Genomic DNA, 20,211 nt, shown 5'->3' with positions numbered 1-20,211 from the left:
ATAGATAGAACATTCCAGAGTCAATAAGCCGAGTGCTGTCGCTGAAGGACAGGGCTAGTTTCGGCAGAGTTCAAAGTGACAATTGTCTGCGTGATTTTCGTTTCTGCAACAGCGAGCGGCGGTGAAATTCTGCTTTTTCCTCGGAAAAAGTGCAACAGAAACTTTTCAAATGTTAAAAAGGGCGTACAAGGACTACGGTATGAGGAAAATTCAAATGTTTTATTGGTTTTTCCGTTTCAAAAATTTTGAAGCATCAATTGATGACAAACCTCGTTCTGGTAGTCCTTCCAAGGCGCGAAGACATGAAATTGGAAACATTCGTGCAATCTTCAACAGAGGGCGACGATGGACCGTTAAAGCAATTGTGGGGCTATCGGGAGTGACTTGGAATTCAGTGCGGCGAATTGTGAGGGAAGATTTGGGAAAGAAATGGGTGGCTGGCAAATTTGTGCCACGACTGGCTGCTGAACACACACAAGGTCGCGTGGAAGAACGCTGTGCTTTGAAAGAAGAGTCCCGAAATGTTTCAAACCTTGTTTCAGACATTGTCACAGGTGATGAAACTTGGCGCTCCTTCTCAATCAGAGCAACGATCAAACCAGTGGAAGACTTCATACTCGCCCCGTCCCAAGAAAGCTAATCAGGTGAAAATCAACCATTAAAACAATGCTGATTTGTTTTTTTATGTGAGACGAGTTGTTCATTCAGAGTTTGTTTCGCACGCTCAGACAGTTAACAAGGCTCTCTACCTTGAACTTTTGAAAATATGGCGCAACGGTGTGCGAAGGAAGCTGCTTGATTTGTAGGAGTCGGGTGACTGTTTTTTCCATAATGACAATGCCCCTACTCACACAGCCTGTCTGTACCACAATTCTTGACCAATAATGGTGCCTCTGTTCCTAAGCCACATACTCACCCGACCTGCCCCGTGCGACTTTTTCTTGTTTCCTAAAATGAAAACAGACATGAAAGAAAATGTTTTGCTGAAGTTGCTGAGGTGAAGAAGGGGACTGAAGGTTAGTGAATCAATAACTAAATCAGTTTCCTTAGGGTACCCTGTCGTATTCCTATATTCATCAGTTAAAGGTGACTCTTGAAACTTTGTTAAGTAGGCCGCTTCAAACATCTGTCAGTTCCTTCAGCATCTCTGTGATCATTCCTGCTGCCCATTCATGGTAGACGTTCAATGTCCCTTGTTAGTTCTGTTTGGTACGGGTCCCACATACTTGAGAAATGCTCTAGGGAGGGTCGCACCACTGTCCTGTAACCTGCTTTGCCAGTCACTGAGCCGATGTGATAATTCAATTTAAAATCACTGCAAACTGTTACACCGAGATGTTTGTACGAGACAGTCATTCAATTATTATGACTCACTGATATTGTTATCATAGGCTACTACGTGTTTTCCTTTTGTCAACTACACAATGTTACACATTTTAACATTTACAACAATTAATGTTCTTGTATCACCTCCAAATCTTATCAATATCCAACAGAATATTGGTGCAGCTCTTCTAGGATATTACTTCATTATAGATAACAGCCTGCTATTAACATTGTCTGCAAGATCATTAAAATTCAGGATTGGTCCCAACACACTTCTCTGATGACCACTCCATCTACAGGACGTTAAACTCTAAGTTTTCTGCTGTTAGCCGCATACTCTGCAATGTTCACCCCCTTATCTGCGTGGTCAGCTGGTCTGACTGCCATGCAGTACGCCCGGACCGGAGATTTTCTCCGCTCGGTGACTGTGTGTTGTGCTGTCCTCATAATTATTTCATAATCATCGACTCGCATATCGCCCAGTGTGGGGCCAGCTGAAAAGACTTGCAACTCGGCAGCGAACCTTCCCAGGTGGCGACTCCTGGCCATCAATGCCATCCTCTGCAATGGGAGACATCTGGCGCTTGTGACATCTTGGTATCGTATTCGCAAAAACGCATTCAAGAATGTGGCAAAGTATCTTGAAGTTTGATTACACCAATGTCTGTGATATCCGTAACATCCAGAAAGAGCGCATCGATTTTTTTTCTGCGTCTACATCCATTTTCTGCAAACTACCTTGAAGTTCATAGTAGAGAGTGTCCTATTGTACCAGTTATTAGGGCTTGTTTCCGTTCCATTCACGTATGTAGCGTGCGAAGAGTGGTTGTTTAAATACCTACCTGCCGCTGTAATTAGAGTAATCTTGTTTTCAGCGTCCGTACTTCTGCCATACTTAGTGGGTTGTGGTATATTCCTGCATATCTCACTTAACACTTGTTCTGGATGCTCTGTAATAGGTTTTCACAAGATAGTTGGCGCCTACTTTGAAGCGTCTGCCAGTGTAGGTTTTCAGCAATCGCTCGGCGGTCTCCCATGACTGAAACATGCCCTGTGACCATGCGTGCTATCGTTCTTTGTTTACATACATTTATTACGCCCTGTTAGCTATATTTCGTAGGAGCCCCACATACTTGACACTTGAGCGATATTCTAGGATGAGTTGTCGAACATTGTGTAACGGATCTCTTCTGTAGTAGACTGAATTTTCCCTGTACCCTACCAATTAACCACCCCTGCTCCCTACTCCACATACTATAGGGTCCATATCAACATTCCGTTTGTAGCCTCCGCCCCCCTCCCCCCACCCCCAAAATTACTACACACAGGAATTAGTAAGAACTGAGTGCTTGGAACTGTAATTCATTGACAGTGCACAATTGTATATTCTTGAACATTTAAAGTAGGGAAGATGTGGTGCATAGAAAATTGTTAAATACACACTCAGGTGACAAAAGTCATCGCATACCTCCCAATATCGTATCGGACTTCCTTTTTCCCGGCTTAATTTAGCTCTCGACGTGGCATGGACAAATCGTTGGAGGTCCGCTGTGGACATAATGAGCACCGTGATAGGTAGTGAGGTTGACGTATTATCCATTTGTTCATCAGTTGGTTATCTTTCACTTTGGCTAGATGTTCGGAGATACTTCGTCGTATTTTCCAATCAATTCCTAATTTCCCTAAAAATTTCCATTGTGAAGATCACCATTTTCAGCATTTTCCTCCTGGAAAGCTAAAATATAAATCTGAATTTCTCAGTGTGGATTATTAGTAACCTTATCTTGTTCAAGAACATTTTTGCACATGGACGATAACGTGGCAAAACGAAGTACTCCTATCCCACATACGTTAATGCGAAATTTGATCAAATAGATGATATCACTTTCAGTATCAGGAGACAAAAATGGTATAATTCCATCCACGTGACGGGAATTGACAGGTGTACCGCGACTCAAGAGTGATGCGATGCGTCTGGTTTTAGAGCAAAGAGTAAGAGGAAAACGGGAGGGACGTTGGGGAAGTAGTGAGACTTACTGCTCTAATAGGCGTTTAAAGCTCTCACGCAACACACTCAAAGACAATAACTACCAGCACCTGTTTTATTAAACGTTTATGATGAACGGTTTATCATAAATATGTTTTAAAATGTAGAGAAAATAATTAGATCTAGAGCCGTATAACATTTCATTGGATAAAAATAAGTATTCAAAAAAAAGGTTCACTCGGTGAATGGCTCTTGGACATTTAACTAACATTTATCTACTTGACTCGGCAGGAAACCCGAGAAGATTTAATCCGTATATATCGCCGTGAAACCATCCATTCGTACGTCAAGCACGATTTTCGTTAATAAAAGAAGAATCGTGATGTGTTGAACAGGTGGCGGGGAGCTTCAGCCTGGACGGGCCGTATGTGGCGCCAATCGCCTTGCAGAATGACACGCCTCCTGCGGGCAGCATCTGCACTATCACCGGGTGGGGATACGTCGAACGGGTGAGTACAGCTGCGTGAAGCTATACTACTTACTAGAATGAAAAATGTTCTCTCATCTGTTGTAGTTAGTTGATACGTAATAGAAATTATACACTGATGTGACAAAATTCATATGGGACAAAAATGGCGGTAGATCGCAAATACGACGTATAGAAGGGCAGTGCGTTGGAAGGGTGGTCATCTGTACTCAGATGATTCGTTTGAAAAGGTAACCGACGTGATTATGGCCGCACAGAATTTCCATCACGGAAATCGTTAGGAAATTCAATAGTCCGAGATCTACAGCATCAAGAGTGTGTCGAGAATACCAAATTTCGGGCATTATCTCTCACCACGGACAACGCAGTGTCAGAGGACCTTAACGTCCGATAGCAGCGCTTTTGTGTAGAGTTGTCAGTGCTGGCAGACAGGCAACACTGTGCGAAATAACCACAGAAATCAATGAGGGACGTACGACGAATGTATCCGTTACGACATGCAGCGAAATTTGGCGTTAATGGGCAATGGCAGCAGGCTACCGAAACAAGTGCCTTTGTTACAGCATGACTTCGCCTACAGCGCCTCTCCTAGGCTTGTGACCATATCGGTTGGAACTTGGATCACTGTAAAACTATGAGCTGATCAGATGTGACCCGATTTCAGTTGGAAGAGCGCAGACACTACGAGGCCATGGATCCATGTTGTCACCAAGGCACTATGAAAGCTGCTGATGGCTCCATAATGGTGTGATCTGTGTTGACATGGAGTGGACTGGGTCCTCGAGTCCAACTGAACCGATCATGAACTACAAATGGTTATGTTAGGCTACGTGGAGACCTTTTGCAGCCATTCAAGGATTTCATGTTCTCACACAAAAATGCAATTTTTATTTATGACAATGCGCCATGTCATGGAGCCACAATTGTTCGCGATTGATTCGAAGAACATTCTGGACAATTCGAGATAATTATTTGGTCACCCAGATCAGACATGGTACATTGAATGGTCAGTTTGTGCACAAACTCCTGCGCCGACAACACTTCCGCAATTATGAATAGCTATACAGGCAACATGGCTCAATATTTCTGCAAGGGATTTCCAACTACTTGTGGTGGTCCTGCTATTCGAGCTGCTGCAATATGTTGGTCAAAAGGAGATCCTACACGATATTAGGAGGAATTCCATGACTTTTGTCGCCTCAGTGTACATCCAAAGTAAAATGTAAGACACATATTTTACGTAAATGAGGGCATATAAGTACCTCATCTAGCGAATCTAAACAAAATTCTTCCCATGCACTCATTACACAAGAATATCTGCCCAATAGGAACAGCGGCGCGGTTCAGAGAAGAAACCATCATGTTTAACACTCTCGGTGCCCAACACTTGTCAATGTGATCTGTGACAAATCTACTGTGTGCGCCACTTCGAATGAGAAGTCTCCAAAGTCTGCAAACGCAAAGATCTGTCTGTTATCGGATGAACAGATATTTCTTGTCTTATGCAGAGTGCGTTGAACTGTTACTACGTCACTCAGTTAAAAGCCTGACCAGATCACAGCTTCTAATTTTAAAGAAGATTCTTCTGTAAGAGGGGTAGTTTAAGTGATCCAGAAAACTGCCGTATGAATTTATTGGCGTCTATCTGTTCTGGGGTGAAACAAAGTGTGGTATTCTGAACAGAGAAACCTTCTCAATGCCAACGAGCAGGAATTCCGGAAACATCCGTCATGCGAAACCCAATTCGGTCTTTTATCACCTGGCGTCAGGAAAGCCATGGATCAGGGCAGTCAACTACGTGCGGTCTTTCTTGACTTCCGAAAAGTACTTTACACCATAGCTCACCAACCTAGTGCCACCCTGAAGCACAGATGTGGTGGTGTTAGAGATGGAGGAGTTTTCGGTGGTTAAGGGGAGGTCCCAAAATTGCGCTTAAAGATTAGATATTAACACACTGTACAGCATTGTGTAATGCTTACAGTAGAGAAAAAGTTTGGAGACAATGGTTTGTGAACATTCCTGAAAGGAAGTGGCCTCCCCAGAGTCCCGACCTTGGGGATGAGGTGGCACGTCGAATTCACTCCAGATCCAAGCGTCCAACATCATCACTACATATTCTGGTTTCGGCTCTTGATGAAGAATGGGCTGCCATCCCTCCCCCCCCCCCCCACACACACACACAAACACACATTCAGAAACCTCATTGAAAGTGTGTCCAGCAGAGTTCACGCAGTCATAACGGCGAAGGGTAGATACACTCCACATTAATGCTCACTAATAGATGCCTAGATATTTTTGATCAGGTATTGTAAAGTGGTATGGATGATAATATAGTTAGGACTGTTTCGTTGTTTGAGTACGAATAAATTATATCTACATATTGCACAGGTTTCTTCTCGTCGATAGTCCGCAGCTCGTGGTCTAGTGGCTAGTGTTGCTGTCTCTGTACACGGGCTCCCGGGTTCGATTCCCGGCTGGGTTGGGGTTTTCTCTATCCGGGGACTGGGTGTTTGTGTTTTCCTCATCATTTCATCATCATCATCATCATTTGTGACAGTGGTTAGTTTGGATTGTGAAAAATTTGGACTGTGTAAAAATTGGGACTTTGTACGGGCGCTGATTACCGCGCAGTTAAGCGTCCCACAAACCAAACATCTTCATCTTGTCATCGCTAGTTATCAGTTTTGTGTGGCAGAAAATTACAGGCATCTTGAAGGCAGTAGGCACTATGTGTCAATCTCTGCCAGACGCGATATGTTAATAAGTTGTCTCTCTTCGAAAGATGTAATTTCTTCTAATTAAATGATATTTAGTATTTCTAGAAACGAGAGGGAATTTACAAGTTTAAAGTGGTTTGCACAGTATGTATGTAGATGAACAGTGTGTACATAATTCTAGTTCCAGTTTCAAAACGAGAACCACTGCTCAGAATGACGTCAAATTTGAGCAACACATTATTGACGTAGGGGGAAGCGTCATTGAAAAAAAAAAACGTTTAAGGAAAATCTTACTAATGCATGGCGTTTTAAGCGTCTTAGATACGCAAATGGGATCGTCTACAAATGACAGATGAATTGCAATACCACAGCTATAGTTTGAATTGCACATTAAACCAGGCGTACTGTTCAATGTCCATGACTGCACAAGTTCGGCAGTGAACAGTTGTGATTCTGTTTAGTTAGCTAAACCCATTCACCACGGCAAGGTCGTACCACACCGGATGGTAGAAATTAGTTTTTAGTTGCCCTGGAGGCAAAAGGAACAACATAAAAAGCAAACTGATATCTGTTTCTAATTGCATTAGACTGGCGCAAGACCAGTTCTATACGCTGTCCACAGTTTCCCGCCAGAATATGAAACAGAGAAACAGTATGTTCCACAACAGAGCGGAGAGTCTCGGGGGTCATGTTCAGGATGCGTTACGCAATGCACGCCTGCAGATCAGCTATGTTCGTAACTGTACCATTGAACACATCTTTCAGAGAACCGCACAGCCCTAAGCCACATATTGAATGGACACACAGCGCACGCACATTTTAAGGATCAATTTTAGTGTTTTACTTGGAGCCGTGAAACTTTGCCTTACTAATCATACACCGGTGAGCTCAAACATTATTAGTATCAGGTGAGCTGGATAGCCAGGATGTAGGGAAAAAGTGACTGAGTGACTGATAATTCTAGCATTTCCGAAATACCTCTCCAGAAGTCGTTTCTCCGGCTAAGCAGCGTGCAGAGGAGCGCCATATTGCATAAAAATGATCGTATCCACACATCCACACTGCTAAAGGGTTGGAATGACGGTGCGCAAAAGACTCTCGTACCGTTTACTGGTGACGGTGTAGGTAACCAGACTCACAGGGCTCACCTCCGCGAAAAAATATGGCACTACGATAAACGATACGCTCAACCCGCACAACACGGTCACCTTTGGAGAATGAAGTGGTACCATTCCCATATTCTGGAATTCTGCGTGCTGACATGTCCTTGGAAATGCAAATGGGCTTCGTCAGTCCACAGAATGTCCCGTGGCCATTCACTGTCCTCTTATCAGCAAGCAAGAAATTGGAGAGCGAATATTCGCCTTGCTGGAAGATTAGCAGGAAGCAACTACTGAACATGGGCTATTTTGTGTGGATAGTAATTCAGTATGCTTCGTATGATTTTATGCACTGTGCCACAAGTTGGTCCAACGTTCAGACGATTCTCCGCACACTGCATGATTGCACACCTCCACCCGACCCCTCCTTAAATGATGTAGCCACATCTTCGACAGACGTCGGATCAAATGCTCTCCTCCCTCTGCCGCACTGCACTTCAAAAGACCGTATCTTTTTTTAATTCTGTTATCATTTTCTTCTGAACTTTAGCACACATCGCACCACCTACCCTACCCTTGAGCGTCCGAAACTACTACAGAGCCACTGACAATTCTTCGTGGTGACAGTCATGTTCGGCATCTCGAACGCAAACTGTGGAACCGCCGCTTTTTCCCGTGATGTTTCTCCGAGCGTAAATAAAATCCTGTCCAAATTTTACGCCATTCAGAGCAATGGTACTCTATCAACAGCGGTTTGAAACGGGAACTTTAACTATAGACTCCTGTAGAACTACTCTTTTCATTGAGGCAGTGAGGGTGTTATCTCTCCAACACGACAGCTGCCGTCAACGCAGTCACTCACCAATATACATGGTTTGGAATTTAAGTAGTGGCAAGTAGTTATTCACAACCGATACAAAAGATTTACATGTTTTCACCCGTTACTGTACTTCAATGTAGTCACCAGCGTTGTGTAAAACCAGTTGCCAGCGATGTGGAAGGTGCAGTATACCGTTAGCAGAGCCTGTTCTGTTGATGGTGCGAATTTAGAGGTCTACTGCCTGTCGAATATCTGGAACAATCCTGAAGCGAATGCCACGAAGTCAAAACTGAAACGCCAATCCAATGAATGGCGTCGTTATGGACCGCCGCGAATGTCGAAAATGCGTCAGAGCCCCTTATTGTGAAATTTATGGTAATCCTCGTGTAGACTGTGATGGTGTTATCATAACGCATTACGTTCCTCCACGGCAGACCGTCAATGCACAGTATTACTGTTCGTTTTTGGAGCATCACGTGCGATCGGCTTTGTGAAAAAAGCGGCGACACTTTCTGCGCAACACACCCATCATTTTGCACGACAATGCGTGGGAGCATACTGCCCAAGCTGTGGCTGCTCTGTTCGGTCGATGGGACTGAGAAGTACTGTACCATCCATCATACACCCCGGACTTAAGTCCTTGAGACTTTGATTTGATTCCGAAGATGAAAGAACCACTTCGTGGCACTCGCTTCGGAACTGTTCCAGAGATTCGACAGGCGGTAGACCGCTCCATTCGCCTCATCAACAGAACAGACTCTGCTAACGGTATACTACGCCTTCCACATCGCTAGCAACGGTTTCTACACAACGCTGGTGACTACTTTGAAGGTCAGTAATAGGTGCAAACATGTATCTCTTTTGTATAGGTTGTGAATAAATAGTTGCCACAATTTAAGTTCCAACCCTTGTATTTGTTTTCCTGACGCTCTACTCATGGCGACTTATCCTTTATCGCTCTTTTTGTGTTCCAGGACGAGTATTATGTATTGCCCGCGATCCTACAAGCCGTAGATCTACCGCTCATTCTGACGAAGGAGTGCGCTGAAATGTACGTCGATTACGACAACCCAGACAACGAAGTACGGGAGGACAACATCTGCGCTGGACTGGAGGAAGGAGGGAAGGACTCCTGCAACGTGAGTAGCCGGACAGAATATGTGACAAGCCTATCGGACTGTGTCAACAGCGTACTGTTTCTCGGATATAAGCGGCCACACTATGACAGATTTCAGGGACGAATGGATGATGGACGCTGATGAATCAGACAACCGGGAGTTCTGGTTCGGAAACATAAATGATTAAGGCTCGTCGTTATAAAGAACCGACATAATCTAGCATCTCAAGCTGTATAGGCTAGACAGGACTACTAAATAATATGAAAAACATGTCCTACCACTTCTGCTGATCAATACAGCACTCAACATACCATGATTGAATAACGTTCCATATAGATTGCAAACTCATAGGTGTGTAGGATACGTTCACCCTCACTACACACATACTGAATGCACCCACAGTGCACGCACATTTTAATGATCAGTTTTAGTGTTTTGCGGGGAGCCGTAACAGCTTTGCCTTGCTAATCTTACACTGCTGAGCCAAAACATTATGAGCACTCCCCAACACGAGAATGAATGCCTCCTGGTGGTGTTGCAGGTAGGTGACGCAATAAGGAAAGAATGTTAGCGGAAGAGAGAATAACGGGCAGCCACTATAAAGAAGACGAGGGCCTCGGATGCGGAGATCCACTTATGTAAGCAATTTGACAAAGGGACACTGTCGTGGCGCTGCGGCTGGAAACGAGAATCTCAAACTGCGAAGTTGGTCGCCTGTTGGCGTACTACTATTGTGAGCACGAATGGAAAGTACACTCATACTCATAAATTAAGGGTAATGCTGATACACGGTGAAACAACGCTCTGGTGGGCGGTTTGCGAGTTTAAATCACCGCGGGGCGTGACCATGCGGTGCATCTGACCTGCGGTCGTCGCACGGTGGCGCTGGCAGCAGTCCACATACGCAGAGGTACGGGTACGGTGCAGCGAGTAAGCATGCAGACGTTTTCAGACGTGCTAATGCTGACTGTGTGTTGAAAATGGCTCAAAGAACACATATTGATGACGTTATGAGGGGTGGAATACTAGGGCGACTGGAGGCTGGTCAAACACAGCAGGTCGTAGCACGGGCCCTCCGTGTGCCACAAAGTGTGATCTCAAGATTATGGCAACGATTCCACATGTCCAGACGCTACAGTACGGGACGTCCACAGTGAACAACACCACAAGAAGACCGATATCTCAGCATCAGCGCCTACAGACGGCCACGGAGTACTGCAGGTAGCCCTGCTCGGACCTTCCGCAGCCACTGGAACAGTTTTCTCCAGACACACAGTCTACAGATGACTGAACAGACATGTTTTATTCGGTCGGAGACGTGCAAGGTGCATTCCACTGACCCCTGGTCACAGGAGAGCCCAGAAAGGCTGATGTCAAGAACACAGTACGTGGTCATTGGAACAGTGGTCCCAGATTATGTTCACAGAATAGTCCAAGTATAGTCTGAACAGTGATTCTCGCCGGGTTTTCATCCGGCGTGAATCAGGAACCAGATACCAACCCCTTAATGACCTTGAAAGGGACTTGTATGGAGGTCGTGGTTTGATGGTGTGGGGTGGGATTATGATTGGTGCACGTACACCCCTGCATGTCTTTGACAGAGTAACTGTAACAGGTCAGATGTATCGCGACGTTATTTTGCACCAGTATATCCTCATTTTCAGGGGTGCGTGGATCCCACCTTCCTCCTAATGAATGATAACGCACGACCCCACCGAGATGCCGTCGTGGAGGAGTACCTTGAAACAGAAGGTATCAGGCGAATGGAGTGGCCTGCCTGTTCTCCAGACCTAAACCCCATCGAGCACGTCTGGGATGGTCGACGTATCACTGCACGTCTTCAAACCCCTACGACACTTAACTATCTGTGTTGCAAAGTCAGAATCGTGCTACAGTGGCTTGAGCGGCATTGTAATGAACTGACATTGATACCTTGGTCAACATAGGTGCCTGATCTGTACCCATTGGAACACATACCGGCCGCCAGCTGCGTGCCAGTAAACCATCATCCCATAATTTGCGGGAATTGCTTGATCTGTAGGTAGACATCTGGTGCCACGTACTTCTGGAATCCACTCCAATCAGAACCTCTGTTCTACTGTGTTTGAAAAGTGGAACAACATTCTATTAAACAGGAGGTTATAATGTTTCGGCTCATCAACAAAACATGTGGCATGTATAGGCAAAGTAAGGGCTACATCGTTTGTATGGACGAAACAGAGTTTGCTTCATAAGTGAATGACATGCTTAATGGAAGATACTGTTACAATAGAAATATCTGTTTCCGCAAATTGTTCGAATTTAAAAGTAGGAAGGTTTTACATTGTCGATGTGACTGCTCATCTCCGAAAGTGTTACTGGATTGCAAAAGTTTGCAGCTGCTGACACAGATATTTTAGTTTGCTCCAAGTCATCTTTATTTCACCGATTGAGGACTAGTGCTGTTTTACTTATAATCACATTTTCATGTTGACTACAGCACAGTTTACACCATTCACTTAAACAGTAACAACTAAACCATTGTACCAAGTTCCTCTAAAACGTACGTGAATATCACATAACTCATACTTACAGGGGTCGTTACCATTCCGTTTAATACAAGATGCATTCAAGTTGTAAGGCCTCCGATTTTTTTTTTCTCCGGACTGGGAAAGAGATATAAACATGCGCATTGTTTTAAAATGAGGCCTCGTTCATTGTCAATACGTCCCAGAGATGGCAGCACCGTACGGCAGATGGAATTTTACCGCCAGCGGCGAGAATGTTTTAAATACTTAAAATGGCGAAGTTTTCCTTACTTGAACAGCGTGCAATCATTCGTTTTCTGAATTTGCGTGGTGTGAAACCAATTGAAATTCATCGACAGTTGAAGGGAACATGTGGTGATGGAGTTATGGATGTGTTGAAAGTGCGTTCGTGGATGAGATAGTTTAATGAAGGCAGAACATCATGTGACAAAAAACCGAAACAACCTCGGGCTCGCACTAGCCGGTCTGACGACATGATCGAGAAAGTGGAGAGAATTGTTTTGGGGGATCGCCGAATGACTGTTGAACAGATCGCGTCCAGAGTTGGCATTTCTGTGGGTTCTGTGCACACAATCCTGCATGACGACCTGAAAATGCGAAAAGTGTCATTCAGGTGGGTGCCACGAATGCTGACGGACGACCACATGGCTGCCCGTGTGTCATGTTGCCAAGCAATGTTGACGCGCAACGACAGCATGAATGGGACTTTCTTTTCGTCGGTTGTGACAATGGATGAGACGTGGATGTCATTTTTCAATCCAGAAACAAAGCGCCAGTCAGCTCAATGGAAGCACACAGATTCACCGCCAGTGCTGAAAAAATGATGGTGTCCATGTTCTGGGACAGCGAGGGCGTAATCCTTACCCATTGCGTTCCAAAGGGCACTACGGTAACACGTGGATCCTACGAAAATGTTTTGAAGAACAAATTCCTTGCTGCACTGCAGCAAAAACGTCCAGGAAGGGCTGTGCGTGTGCTGTTTCACCAAGACAACGCACCTGCACATCGAGCTAATGTTACGCAACAGTTTCTTCACGATAGCAACTTTGAAATGATTCCTCATGCTCCCTACTCACCTGACCTGGCTCCTAGTGACCTTTGGCTTTTTTCCAACAATGAAAGACACTCTTCGTGGCCGCACATTCACCAGCCGTGCTGCTATTGCCTCGGCGATTTTCCATTGGTCAAAACAGACTCCTAAAGAAGCCTTCGCCGCTGTCATGGAATCATGGCGTCAGCGTTGTGAAAAATGTGTACGTCTGCAGGGCGATTACGTCGAGAAGTAATGTCAGTTTCATCGACTTCGGATGAGTAGTTAATTAGAAAAAAAAATCAGAACTTGAATGCACCTCGTATATCTGATATCAGACCCATTAAAAGAAAGCGAAATAAAGAGGCTTCCTGCATTGCTATTCCTATTTATGGTGGTAGAGACAAAATGACTTTGGTACCGATGTGTTTGTTACATACGTTCTGTCCACAGTGAAACAGGATTATCATAACACAGTATAAAAAAGAAATGTGTTTAATGTTCATTCATTTATAGCTCTCCATGGTCTTAGCTTCGAGCCCTTGTTGAAGGAAATTTTACCGGTATCAATAGATTGTTTAGTGACGTGTATTCCGATCGATAGAATATGTATTGTAGGTTACTTACATAATATAATTAGCTTCTTAAACTGATTCTGAACAGCAACAATCACAAAAAATTCCACAATTTGACGTTATTCCCATCCAGTGTCGATGGTGTACGTATGGACTGATTACTTCGCAAATAATTGTTTGGCATGCGGGTTTGGACAAGAGACATACCTCATACACGTTCTTGTGTGTACAGCGACAACACAGCACGCATGGTACTCTAATAGCTGTGTAATATAAAGGGTGGGCCATACGTCAGCTGTTAAAAATGCGTTCGATGCAGTAATACTAGACAAATGAAAACATAAATTTGTTAAAAACACAGAATGACACGAAGAGTTCAGTGAAACTCCAAAAGATGCTCAAACTGGTTTACATGCTGTTCTAAGCAAACATTGCATCTTTTCAACAACATTTACAAATTTTGTCACAAATCTTCCAAGACTGTATTTTCTCAAATTCTGACCGAATCTGTTCTTTCAAATGCTCAATACCACCTAATTTGATGGAATAAATGTCAGTTTGTAGTACACCTCAGATAGAAAATTCCATGTGTGTTATATCTTATGATCGTGATGACCATTCAACAATATCTCCTCCTCTAATCCACTCATCAAAATATCCTTACTAATATTATAAATGTGAAAGTGACTGTCTATTAAGTCTTCACGACTATCTCACTCAACCAATTTCTATTAAATTTTGTACAGAGGTAGCCTGAAACCTGAGGAAGAAAATAGGTTGGTTTAGAAAGTGTGTAATACAGGATATTTATTGATTAGAAGATTATGTGAATTAGGAAAAAAATGTTTGTTCTCTGAAAAAGCTTTTTACTCTTTGACTTTTGATCTTTATCATGTCAGTGAAAATGCTTTTGTTGGTTAATATGTGTTATGTGACACGATTCAAAGTAATGAATATGTTTAACCGATACGCCCACATTAATTGTTACTTGCCAATTTTCACTACACTTCTTGATTCATATCTAGGTAATTTACAGTACTGTTATAAAAATAAGGCCCTATTAGTGCACTGTGGAAAATCCCTGCTTATACACTCATACCAGGTGAGTTTAACTCTTTCTTTTATTGTAACTCCAGTCCAGGATACAATGTTTATCTTCAATCACGTTATTAATTTCAGCCAGTAATGACCATCTTCAGACCTGAGTAGAAGCGTATTGTATTGTACATATCACACCATTAAACGTGATGGTTCAGTCATAATCAATAGCCATTTTGGCTTCCCCAAACAAATCAAATTATAGTATGTAAAGAGCAACACTGAAGAGGACATACTGCACAAAAAGAGAGACACAGTTTATCTCCAGCACCAGATGGGAATTCATAGAATAGCAACAGCCACAGTTGCTTCTGTTCTCTCTGCCATTCACCTTAAAAGTCGCTTCATCGCCCTAAAGAATGCTTTTGTAAGACTTGGGGTCAGACGTTTGTCCGACTGAGTATAACTCGCAGAATTCCTTATCTGAAGCTTTCGTATGCTTGTTCTTGCTATGCTACATTCCTTGAACACTTTCCTTTGAATTTTAGTCGGTGATTGCACAAAACATTACGTAACAAGGTCAACATTCTCTCCTTTAGTAACATACTTTGGCCTTCCCAAATGGGGTAGCTCCATTACCCCTCCAGTCTCTTCAAATCATAAATTTAGATTTCGAATACCTTTTCAAGATGGAGGTTGGATGTTTGCAAAACGTTCCACAAACAAGTCACGAACATCACCGTAATTAGTCATGTTTACATAATGTCTGCAGACAAATACACGCATTTCTGTAGTTAACTTTCAAGTCGTTGTTTCTCAGACAGCAACAAACAACATAAACTCAAACTGCAAGGATTACCAGTAACAACTGACTTACGGCCAACGCGGTTAATAACTCTGCGCACAGTCGTGAATCAGATGAAATCTTCTGTGTGCCTACTCGTATTCTTATGAACTGATTATATTCCAGGAATTGTTTCGTACGTAAGTTGGAAGAGAGAAAATAATTTCCCGTTCATTTACTTGTATTTACGCACAGCCGAGTCCTTAAACACCGTATCACACACTGTCATTCAGGGAAAGAATTCCTACTACACAAATTCGTATGTTTTTAACTTGTGTACATGTGTTCGTATAGACTGTTTTCTTTTCGAAGAAAAGTGTGTGTGTGTGTGTGTGTGTGTGTTGGAAGGGGGGGGGGGGAGCTGTTTAATCTCAAGCTCCTTCACTCTCTCTCTCTCTCTCTCTCTCCCTCTCTCTCTCTCTCTCTCTCTCTCTCTCTCTCTCTCTATCTCCATGTATTGGCAGGCATAGACTGTTCTTTGAAAAATCAAGAGACATATAAACTGAGATATATAGCTGATAATGTTGCTGTAATACAACTGCGTTTCTGCTAAATGTACAACCAGCATGTTACATTGTCACAGCACAAATTCAGCTTTGTTCCACTTACAATCAATGTATTGTGGAGATTTTTACTTTCTCCTCACAGTAAAACAGCTGTACTTCCTTGTCTCATCGATTACCTGAAACATTTCTTGTGTTATTCATAGTTTCTTTGCAGTAACCTTCTTTGTACCAATGTTTTTCTTTCCAACATCGGTGATTCCCCTTTTACAGATGTCCATTCCTTTTCAACTGAACTGCCTACTGAGCTATTCGTTACCGCACTAACTACAGACTCAAAGAACTTCAAGCGTATCTCCTCATTCCTTAGCTCCTCTCTTTTCCACTTGTTTGCGCATTCACTTTTCCTGACTAGTCTATTAAGCTTCAGGCTTCCCTTCATCACTACTAAATTGTGATCTGAGCTTATATCTCCTCCTCCTTAACTGGTGTACTCTGTTGCAGGGAGACAGCGGAGGGCCGATGACGTGTGGCGGTCTACTGACGGGTCTTGTCTCCTGGGGTCACGACGTATGTGGCATCCCCGGCTACCCTGGGGTCTACACCAGTGTCCCCTACTACTCTGACTGGATCGCCGACACACTCGCTGCCAGCTACGCCGAGTTATCTCTCAAGAGACTGCAACCGTAGCTGTCTACACCATTCACCATTCAAATCTAATTCTAAGCTAATACACATATTGCTCCAGTTTTCTTGCTAACCTTATAACTTTACAATATTCAAATTGTCCATCCATAATAAAGTACTGTTAATGAAATATACATGAATCCAGTTTTTATTGTTTAAATGTCTGTTTTCTCTTTCTTATCATTTTATCCACATGAGGACCGTCTAAAAAGCCCAAATCCCACATTAGTGGTTTTCCTCTACTTCATCGCATTCGTTCTTTCCGCATATTTTCTCCTTTTCCTTCTCCTGGAAATGACTGAAATTTTCATTAAAACATCTAAAAATAGTTTTATTTCGTTTTACGTCTTCTACTGTAACTATTTCAGTTTTCAAGTCTTGGATCCACCAGAAACATTTTATACAGTTTAAAAATGATTGACAGTTTGTTTATTGACTTTACAGGCCTACATCACCATTGCCAAAAGACTACATTGATATTCAGTAAAACAGCAGGAGCAGTACAATCCAAAAAATAATATTTGCGGTAGGTAAGCAAGAAGATTATCTGAAAATTGAAATGAGAAAATAATACTGTTCAAAGATTAATGAGTAAGGTCTCATGAACAGCCTAGAGATATCTCTCTTAATAATAATGGTAATAAAAACTAATAAGAACGAAAACCAAATACACTAGACATGACAAGAGAATCCAACAAAGATATTATTTTTAACTTTTCATAACTGGTATTCACAGTCATGTAATTTTTTTAAAAAAAGAGACATCATGTTTACTCAAGTGACTGTTAAACTATTTATTTCCATATCCATCTAATTTGCAGCTCCTCGTAGGCCATGTTTGCAGTTAAAAGTTTTTGGATTTGAGGTACGCCAGTTATGTAAAACACCGTTTTTCTCAGTACCCAAACATGTTTCGGCACCACTGTGCCATCATCAGTGGGTTTTCGTTTTAATGTATTCTGCAACGTGAACATTTTTGTTACATGATTATAAAATTATGTGCATTTTTAGTTCAAACAACGGATCGTTTCTTTTTGTAAATACCTTTACATTTGGTGAGCATGAATTTTCTCGACCACTTTTGTGTTAATTATCACAGGTAGCTTACTCATCAACATCGTTTGGTTACAAATGACAAGCTACCTGTAATAATTAACACAAAAGTGGTTCAGAAAATTCATGCTCACCAAATGTAAAGGTATTTACAAAAAGAAACGATCTGTTGTTTGAACTAAAAGTGCACAATTTTATAATCATATAACAAAAATGTTCACGTTGCAGAATAAATAAAAACGAAAACCCACTGATGATGGCACATTGGTGCCGAAACATGTTTGGGTACTGAGAAAAACGGTGTTTTGCATAACTGGTGGACCTTAAATACAAAAAATTTTAACTGCAAACATGGCCTACGAGGAGCTGCAAATTAAAAAGATGGATATGGAAATAAATAGTTTAACAGTCACTGGCGTAAACATGATGTCTTCTTTTTTTTAAATTACAGGATTGAGAAAAACGGTGTTTTGCATAACTGGCGTGTCATCTCGTGGTCGTGCGGTAGTGTTCTCGCTTCCCACGCCCGGATTCCCGGGTTCGATTCCCGGCGGGGTCAGAGATTTTCTCTGCCTCGTGATGGCTGGGTGTTGTGTGATGTCCTTAGGTTAGTTAGGTTTAAGTAGTTCTGAGTTCTAGGGGACTGATGACCATAGATGTTAAGTCCCATAGTGCTCAGAGCCATTTGAACCATTTGAACCCTAACTGGCGTACCTCAAACCCAAAAAATATTTATTTCCACTATTGCAATTTCGGCCTTAGGCCATTGTCAAGTGCAGATGTTTTGACTTTAACGCATGTCAACTGTACGATATACGGTCTTTACAATATATGTGCTCGAACTACTTAGCAGCGTTACGAATTATATAAAAGCAAATGACAACGACATATAAATGTGTCAGCGCGTATAAAGTTGACATGGCTTAAAGCCAAAACATCAGCACTTGATAAAGGCCTAAGGCCGAAATTGCAATAGCGGAAATAAATAGTTTAACAGTCACTGGCGTAAACACGATGTCTTTCAAAGATATAAAATTTTTCTGTAGCATATGCTACGATCATTGATAGAAAAATCCCATATCATATCCATGGAATCATTTGGGTTCAATTTTATGGCTCTATAGCCCACTTTAGTAACATCTTTGGAGACGTATATTGTAGACTTTTATTTATGGACTCTATGCTACCCCGGTTGTTGATTATCGCCTGGACATTACAAAAGGCCTTACACGGTTCTCAATGGGGTGTGTGACCACCATTGATGGTAATGCGTGCTCTTCAACGTGCTCCCATGTTGGTAACAAGATCGACAACTGCTGGATGGTCGTTGGTGCATGTAAACGCCCCGCCATGCGTCTCCCAAGTGCACGCCACAACTGTTCGATGGGCAGGCCAGCTCGTTTGCCGAATAGCCTCTCGTTCCAACAGCTCCTCAACCTGCGCTGGTCGATGTGGTTGCGCATTGTCAGCCATAAAAATGACCTCGGGTCCGAATGCACCGCTGGAAAGGTGCACATGTGAGAGGAGTACAGTGTCATAATAATCTTGACCTGTGAGTGTACAGTGCACAATGATTTTCGATGGTACCAAGTGCATAGCGACTGGACCAATGGCGAGTGGCAAAGCGTGCTCTTCTTGGATGAGAGCAGGTTCAGTATGAGCAGTGATTTTGGACGTGAAACCATGAAGTGACAAGTGGGAACACTTAATGCAACCAGGGATATTGTCGAATATGATCGTTTTGGTGGACGAGATGTTACGGTGTGGCGCACAATGTTTCATGGGCGTTCTGACCTCCCAATCTTTCAGCTCGGTACACTGACAGATAACGTTACTCTACTCCTTCCTCAGGTCCATCTTTTCAGGGACGCATTCAGCTTCATGATCGTGCTTCACAATGTGTGACCGCATCGAACAGCACAGGTGGAGGAGCTCTTGTAAAGTCCAAGGGAGATCACAACTCGCATTGTCTCATGGGACACGTTGGAAAGATGTATTGAAGAACGTCCACATCCACCAACGACCATCCAGCAGTAGTCAATCGTGTTGGTAGCAGAATGCAACGTCCTACCAAAAGAACGTATCAACCTTCTGGCCAGCATTGGAGCACGATGCAGAGCATGCAATGCCATCCGTGGTATCACACACTTTATGAATTTTCATATTCCACCTTTTGTAATGTCCAGGGCACTTCATAAAACGCGGTGGCTTCCGTGTGATTATATCTGTTCATCTCACAGAGTATTTCTTCCAATTTCCTTCTGTACTGTACTATACTGTAGCAGTTCTTCCTTTAGTTTGGTCCATATATTATCGAGCCACCTTACTTGCCAGTGAAAGATGATGCGAAAGTTACTATGGTCCTTAAGTTTTTCGTACTGATATACATCCATTTAAC

The 20,211-nt window shown here is 42.8% G+C and overlaps 1 protein-coding gene across 1 annotated transcript in view; it reads left to right on the top strand.

Annotated features, from left to right (window-relative positions):
• LOC126335730 (trypsin-1-like) overlaps positions 1 to 16,920 on the top strand; it is a 53,701-nt gene extending 36,781 nt beyond the window's left edge. Inside the window, exons 5-7 of the mRNA XM_049999186.1 lie at positions 3,709 to 3,822; positions 9,412 to 9,576; positions 16,578 to 16,920. Coding sequence (XP_049855143.1) covers positions 3,709 to 3,822; positions 9,412 to 9,576; positions 16,578 to 16,763 — 465 coding nt within the window. The 3' untranslated portion in view covers positions 16,764 to 16,920. The remainder of the gene's footprint in view (positions 1 to 3,708; positions 3,823 to 9,411; positions 9,577 to 16,577) is intronic.
• The last annotated feature ends 3,291 nt before the right edge of the window (positions 16,921 to 20,211 follow it).

Source organism: Schistocerca gregaria, chromosome 2, assembly GCF_023897955.1.
Source record: "Schistocerca gregaria isolate iqSchGreg1 chromosome 2, iqSchGreg1.2, whole genome shotgun sequence".
In the NCBI taxonomy this organism is placed as follows: domain Eukaryota; kingdom Metazoa; phylum Arthropoda; class Insecta; order Orthoptera; family Acrididae; genus Schistocerca; species Schistocerca gregaria.
This window is presented reverse-complemented; position numbering and strand designations above follow the sequence as displayed.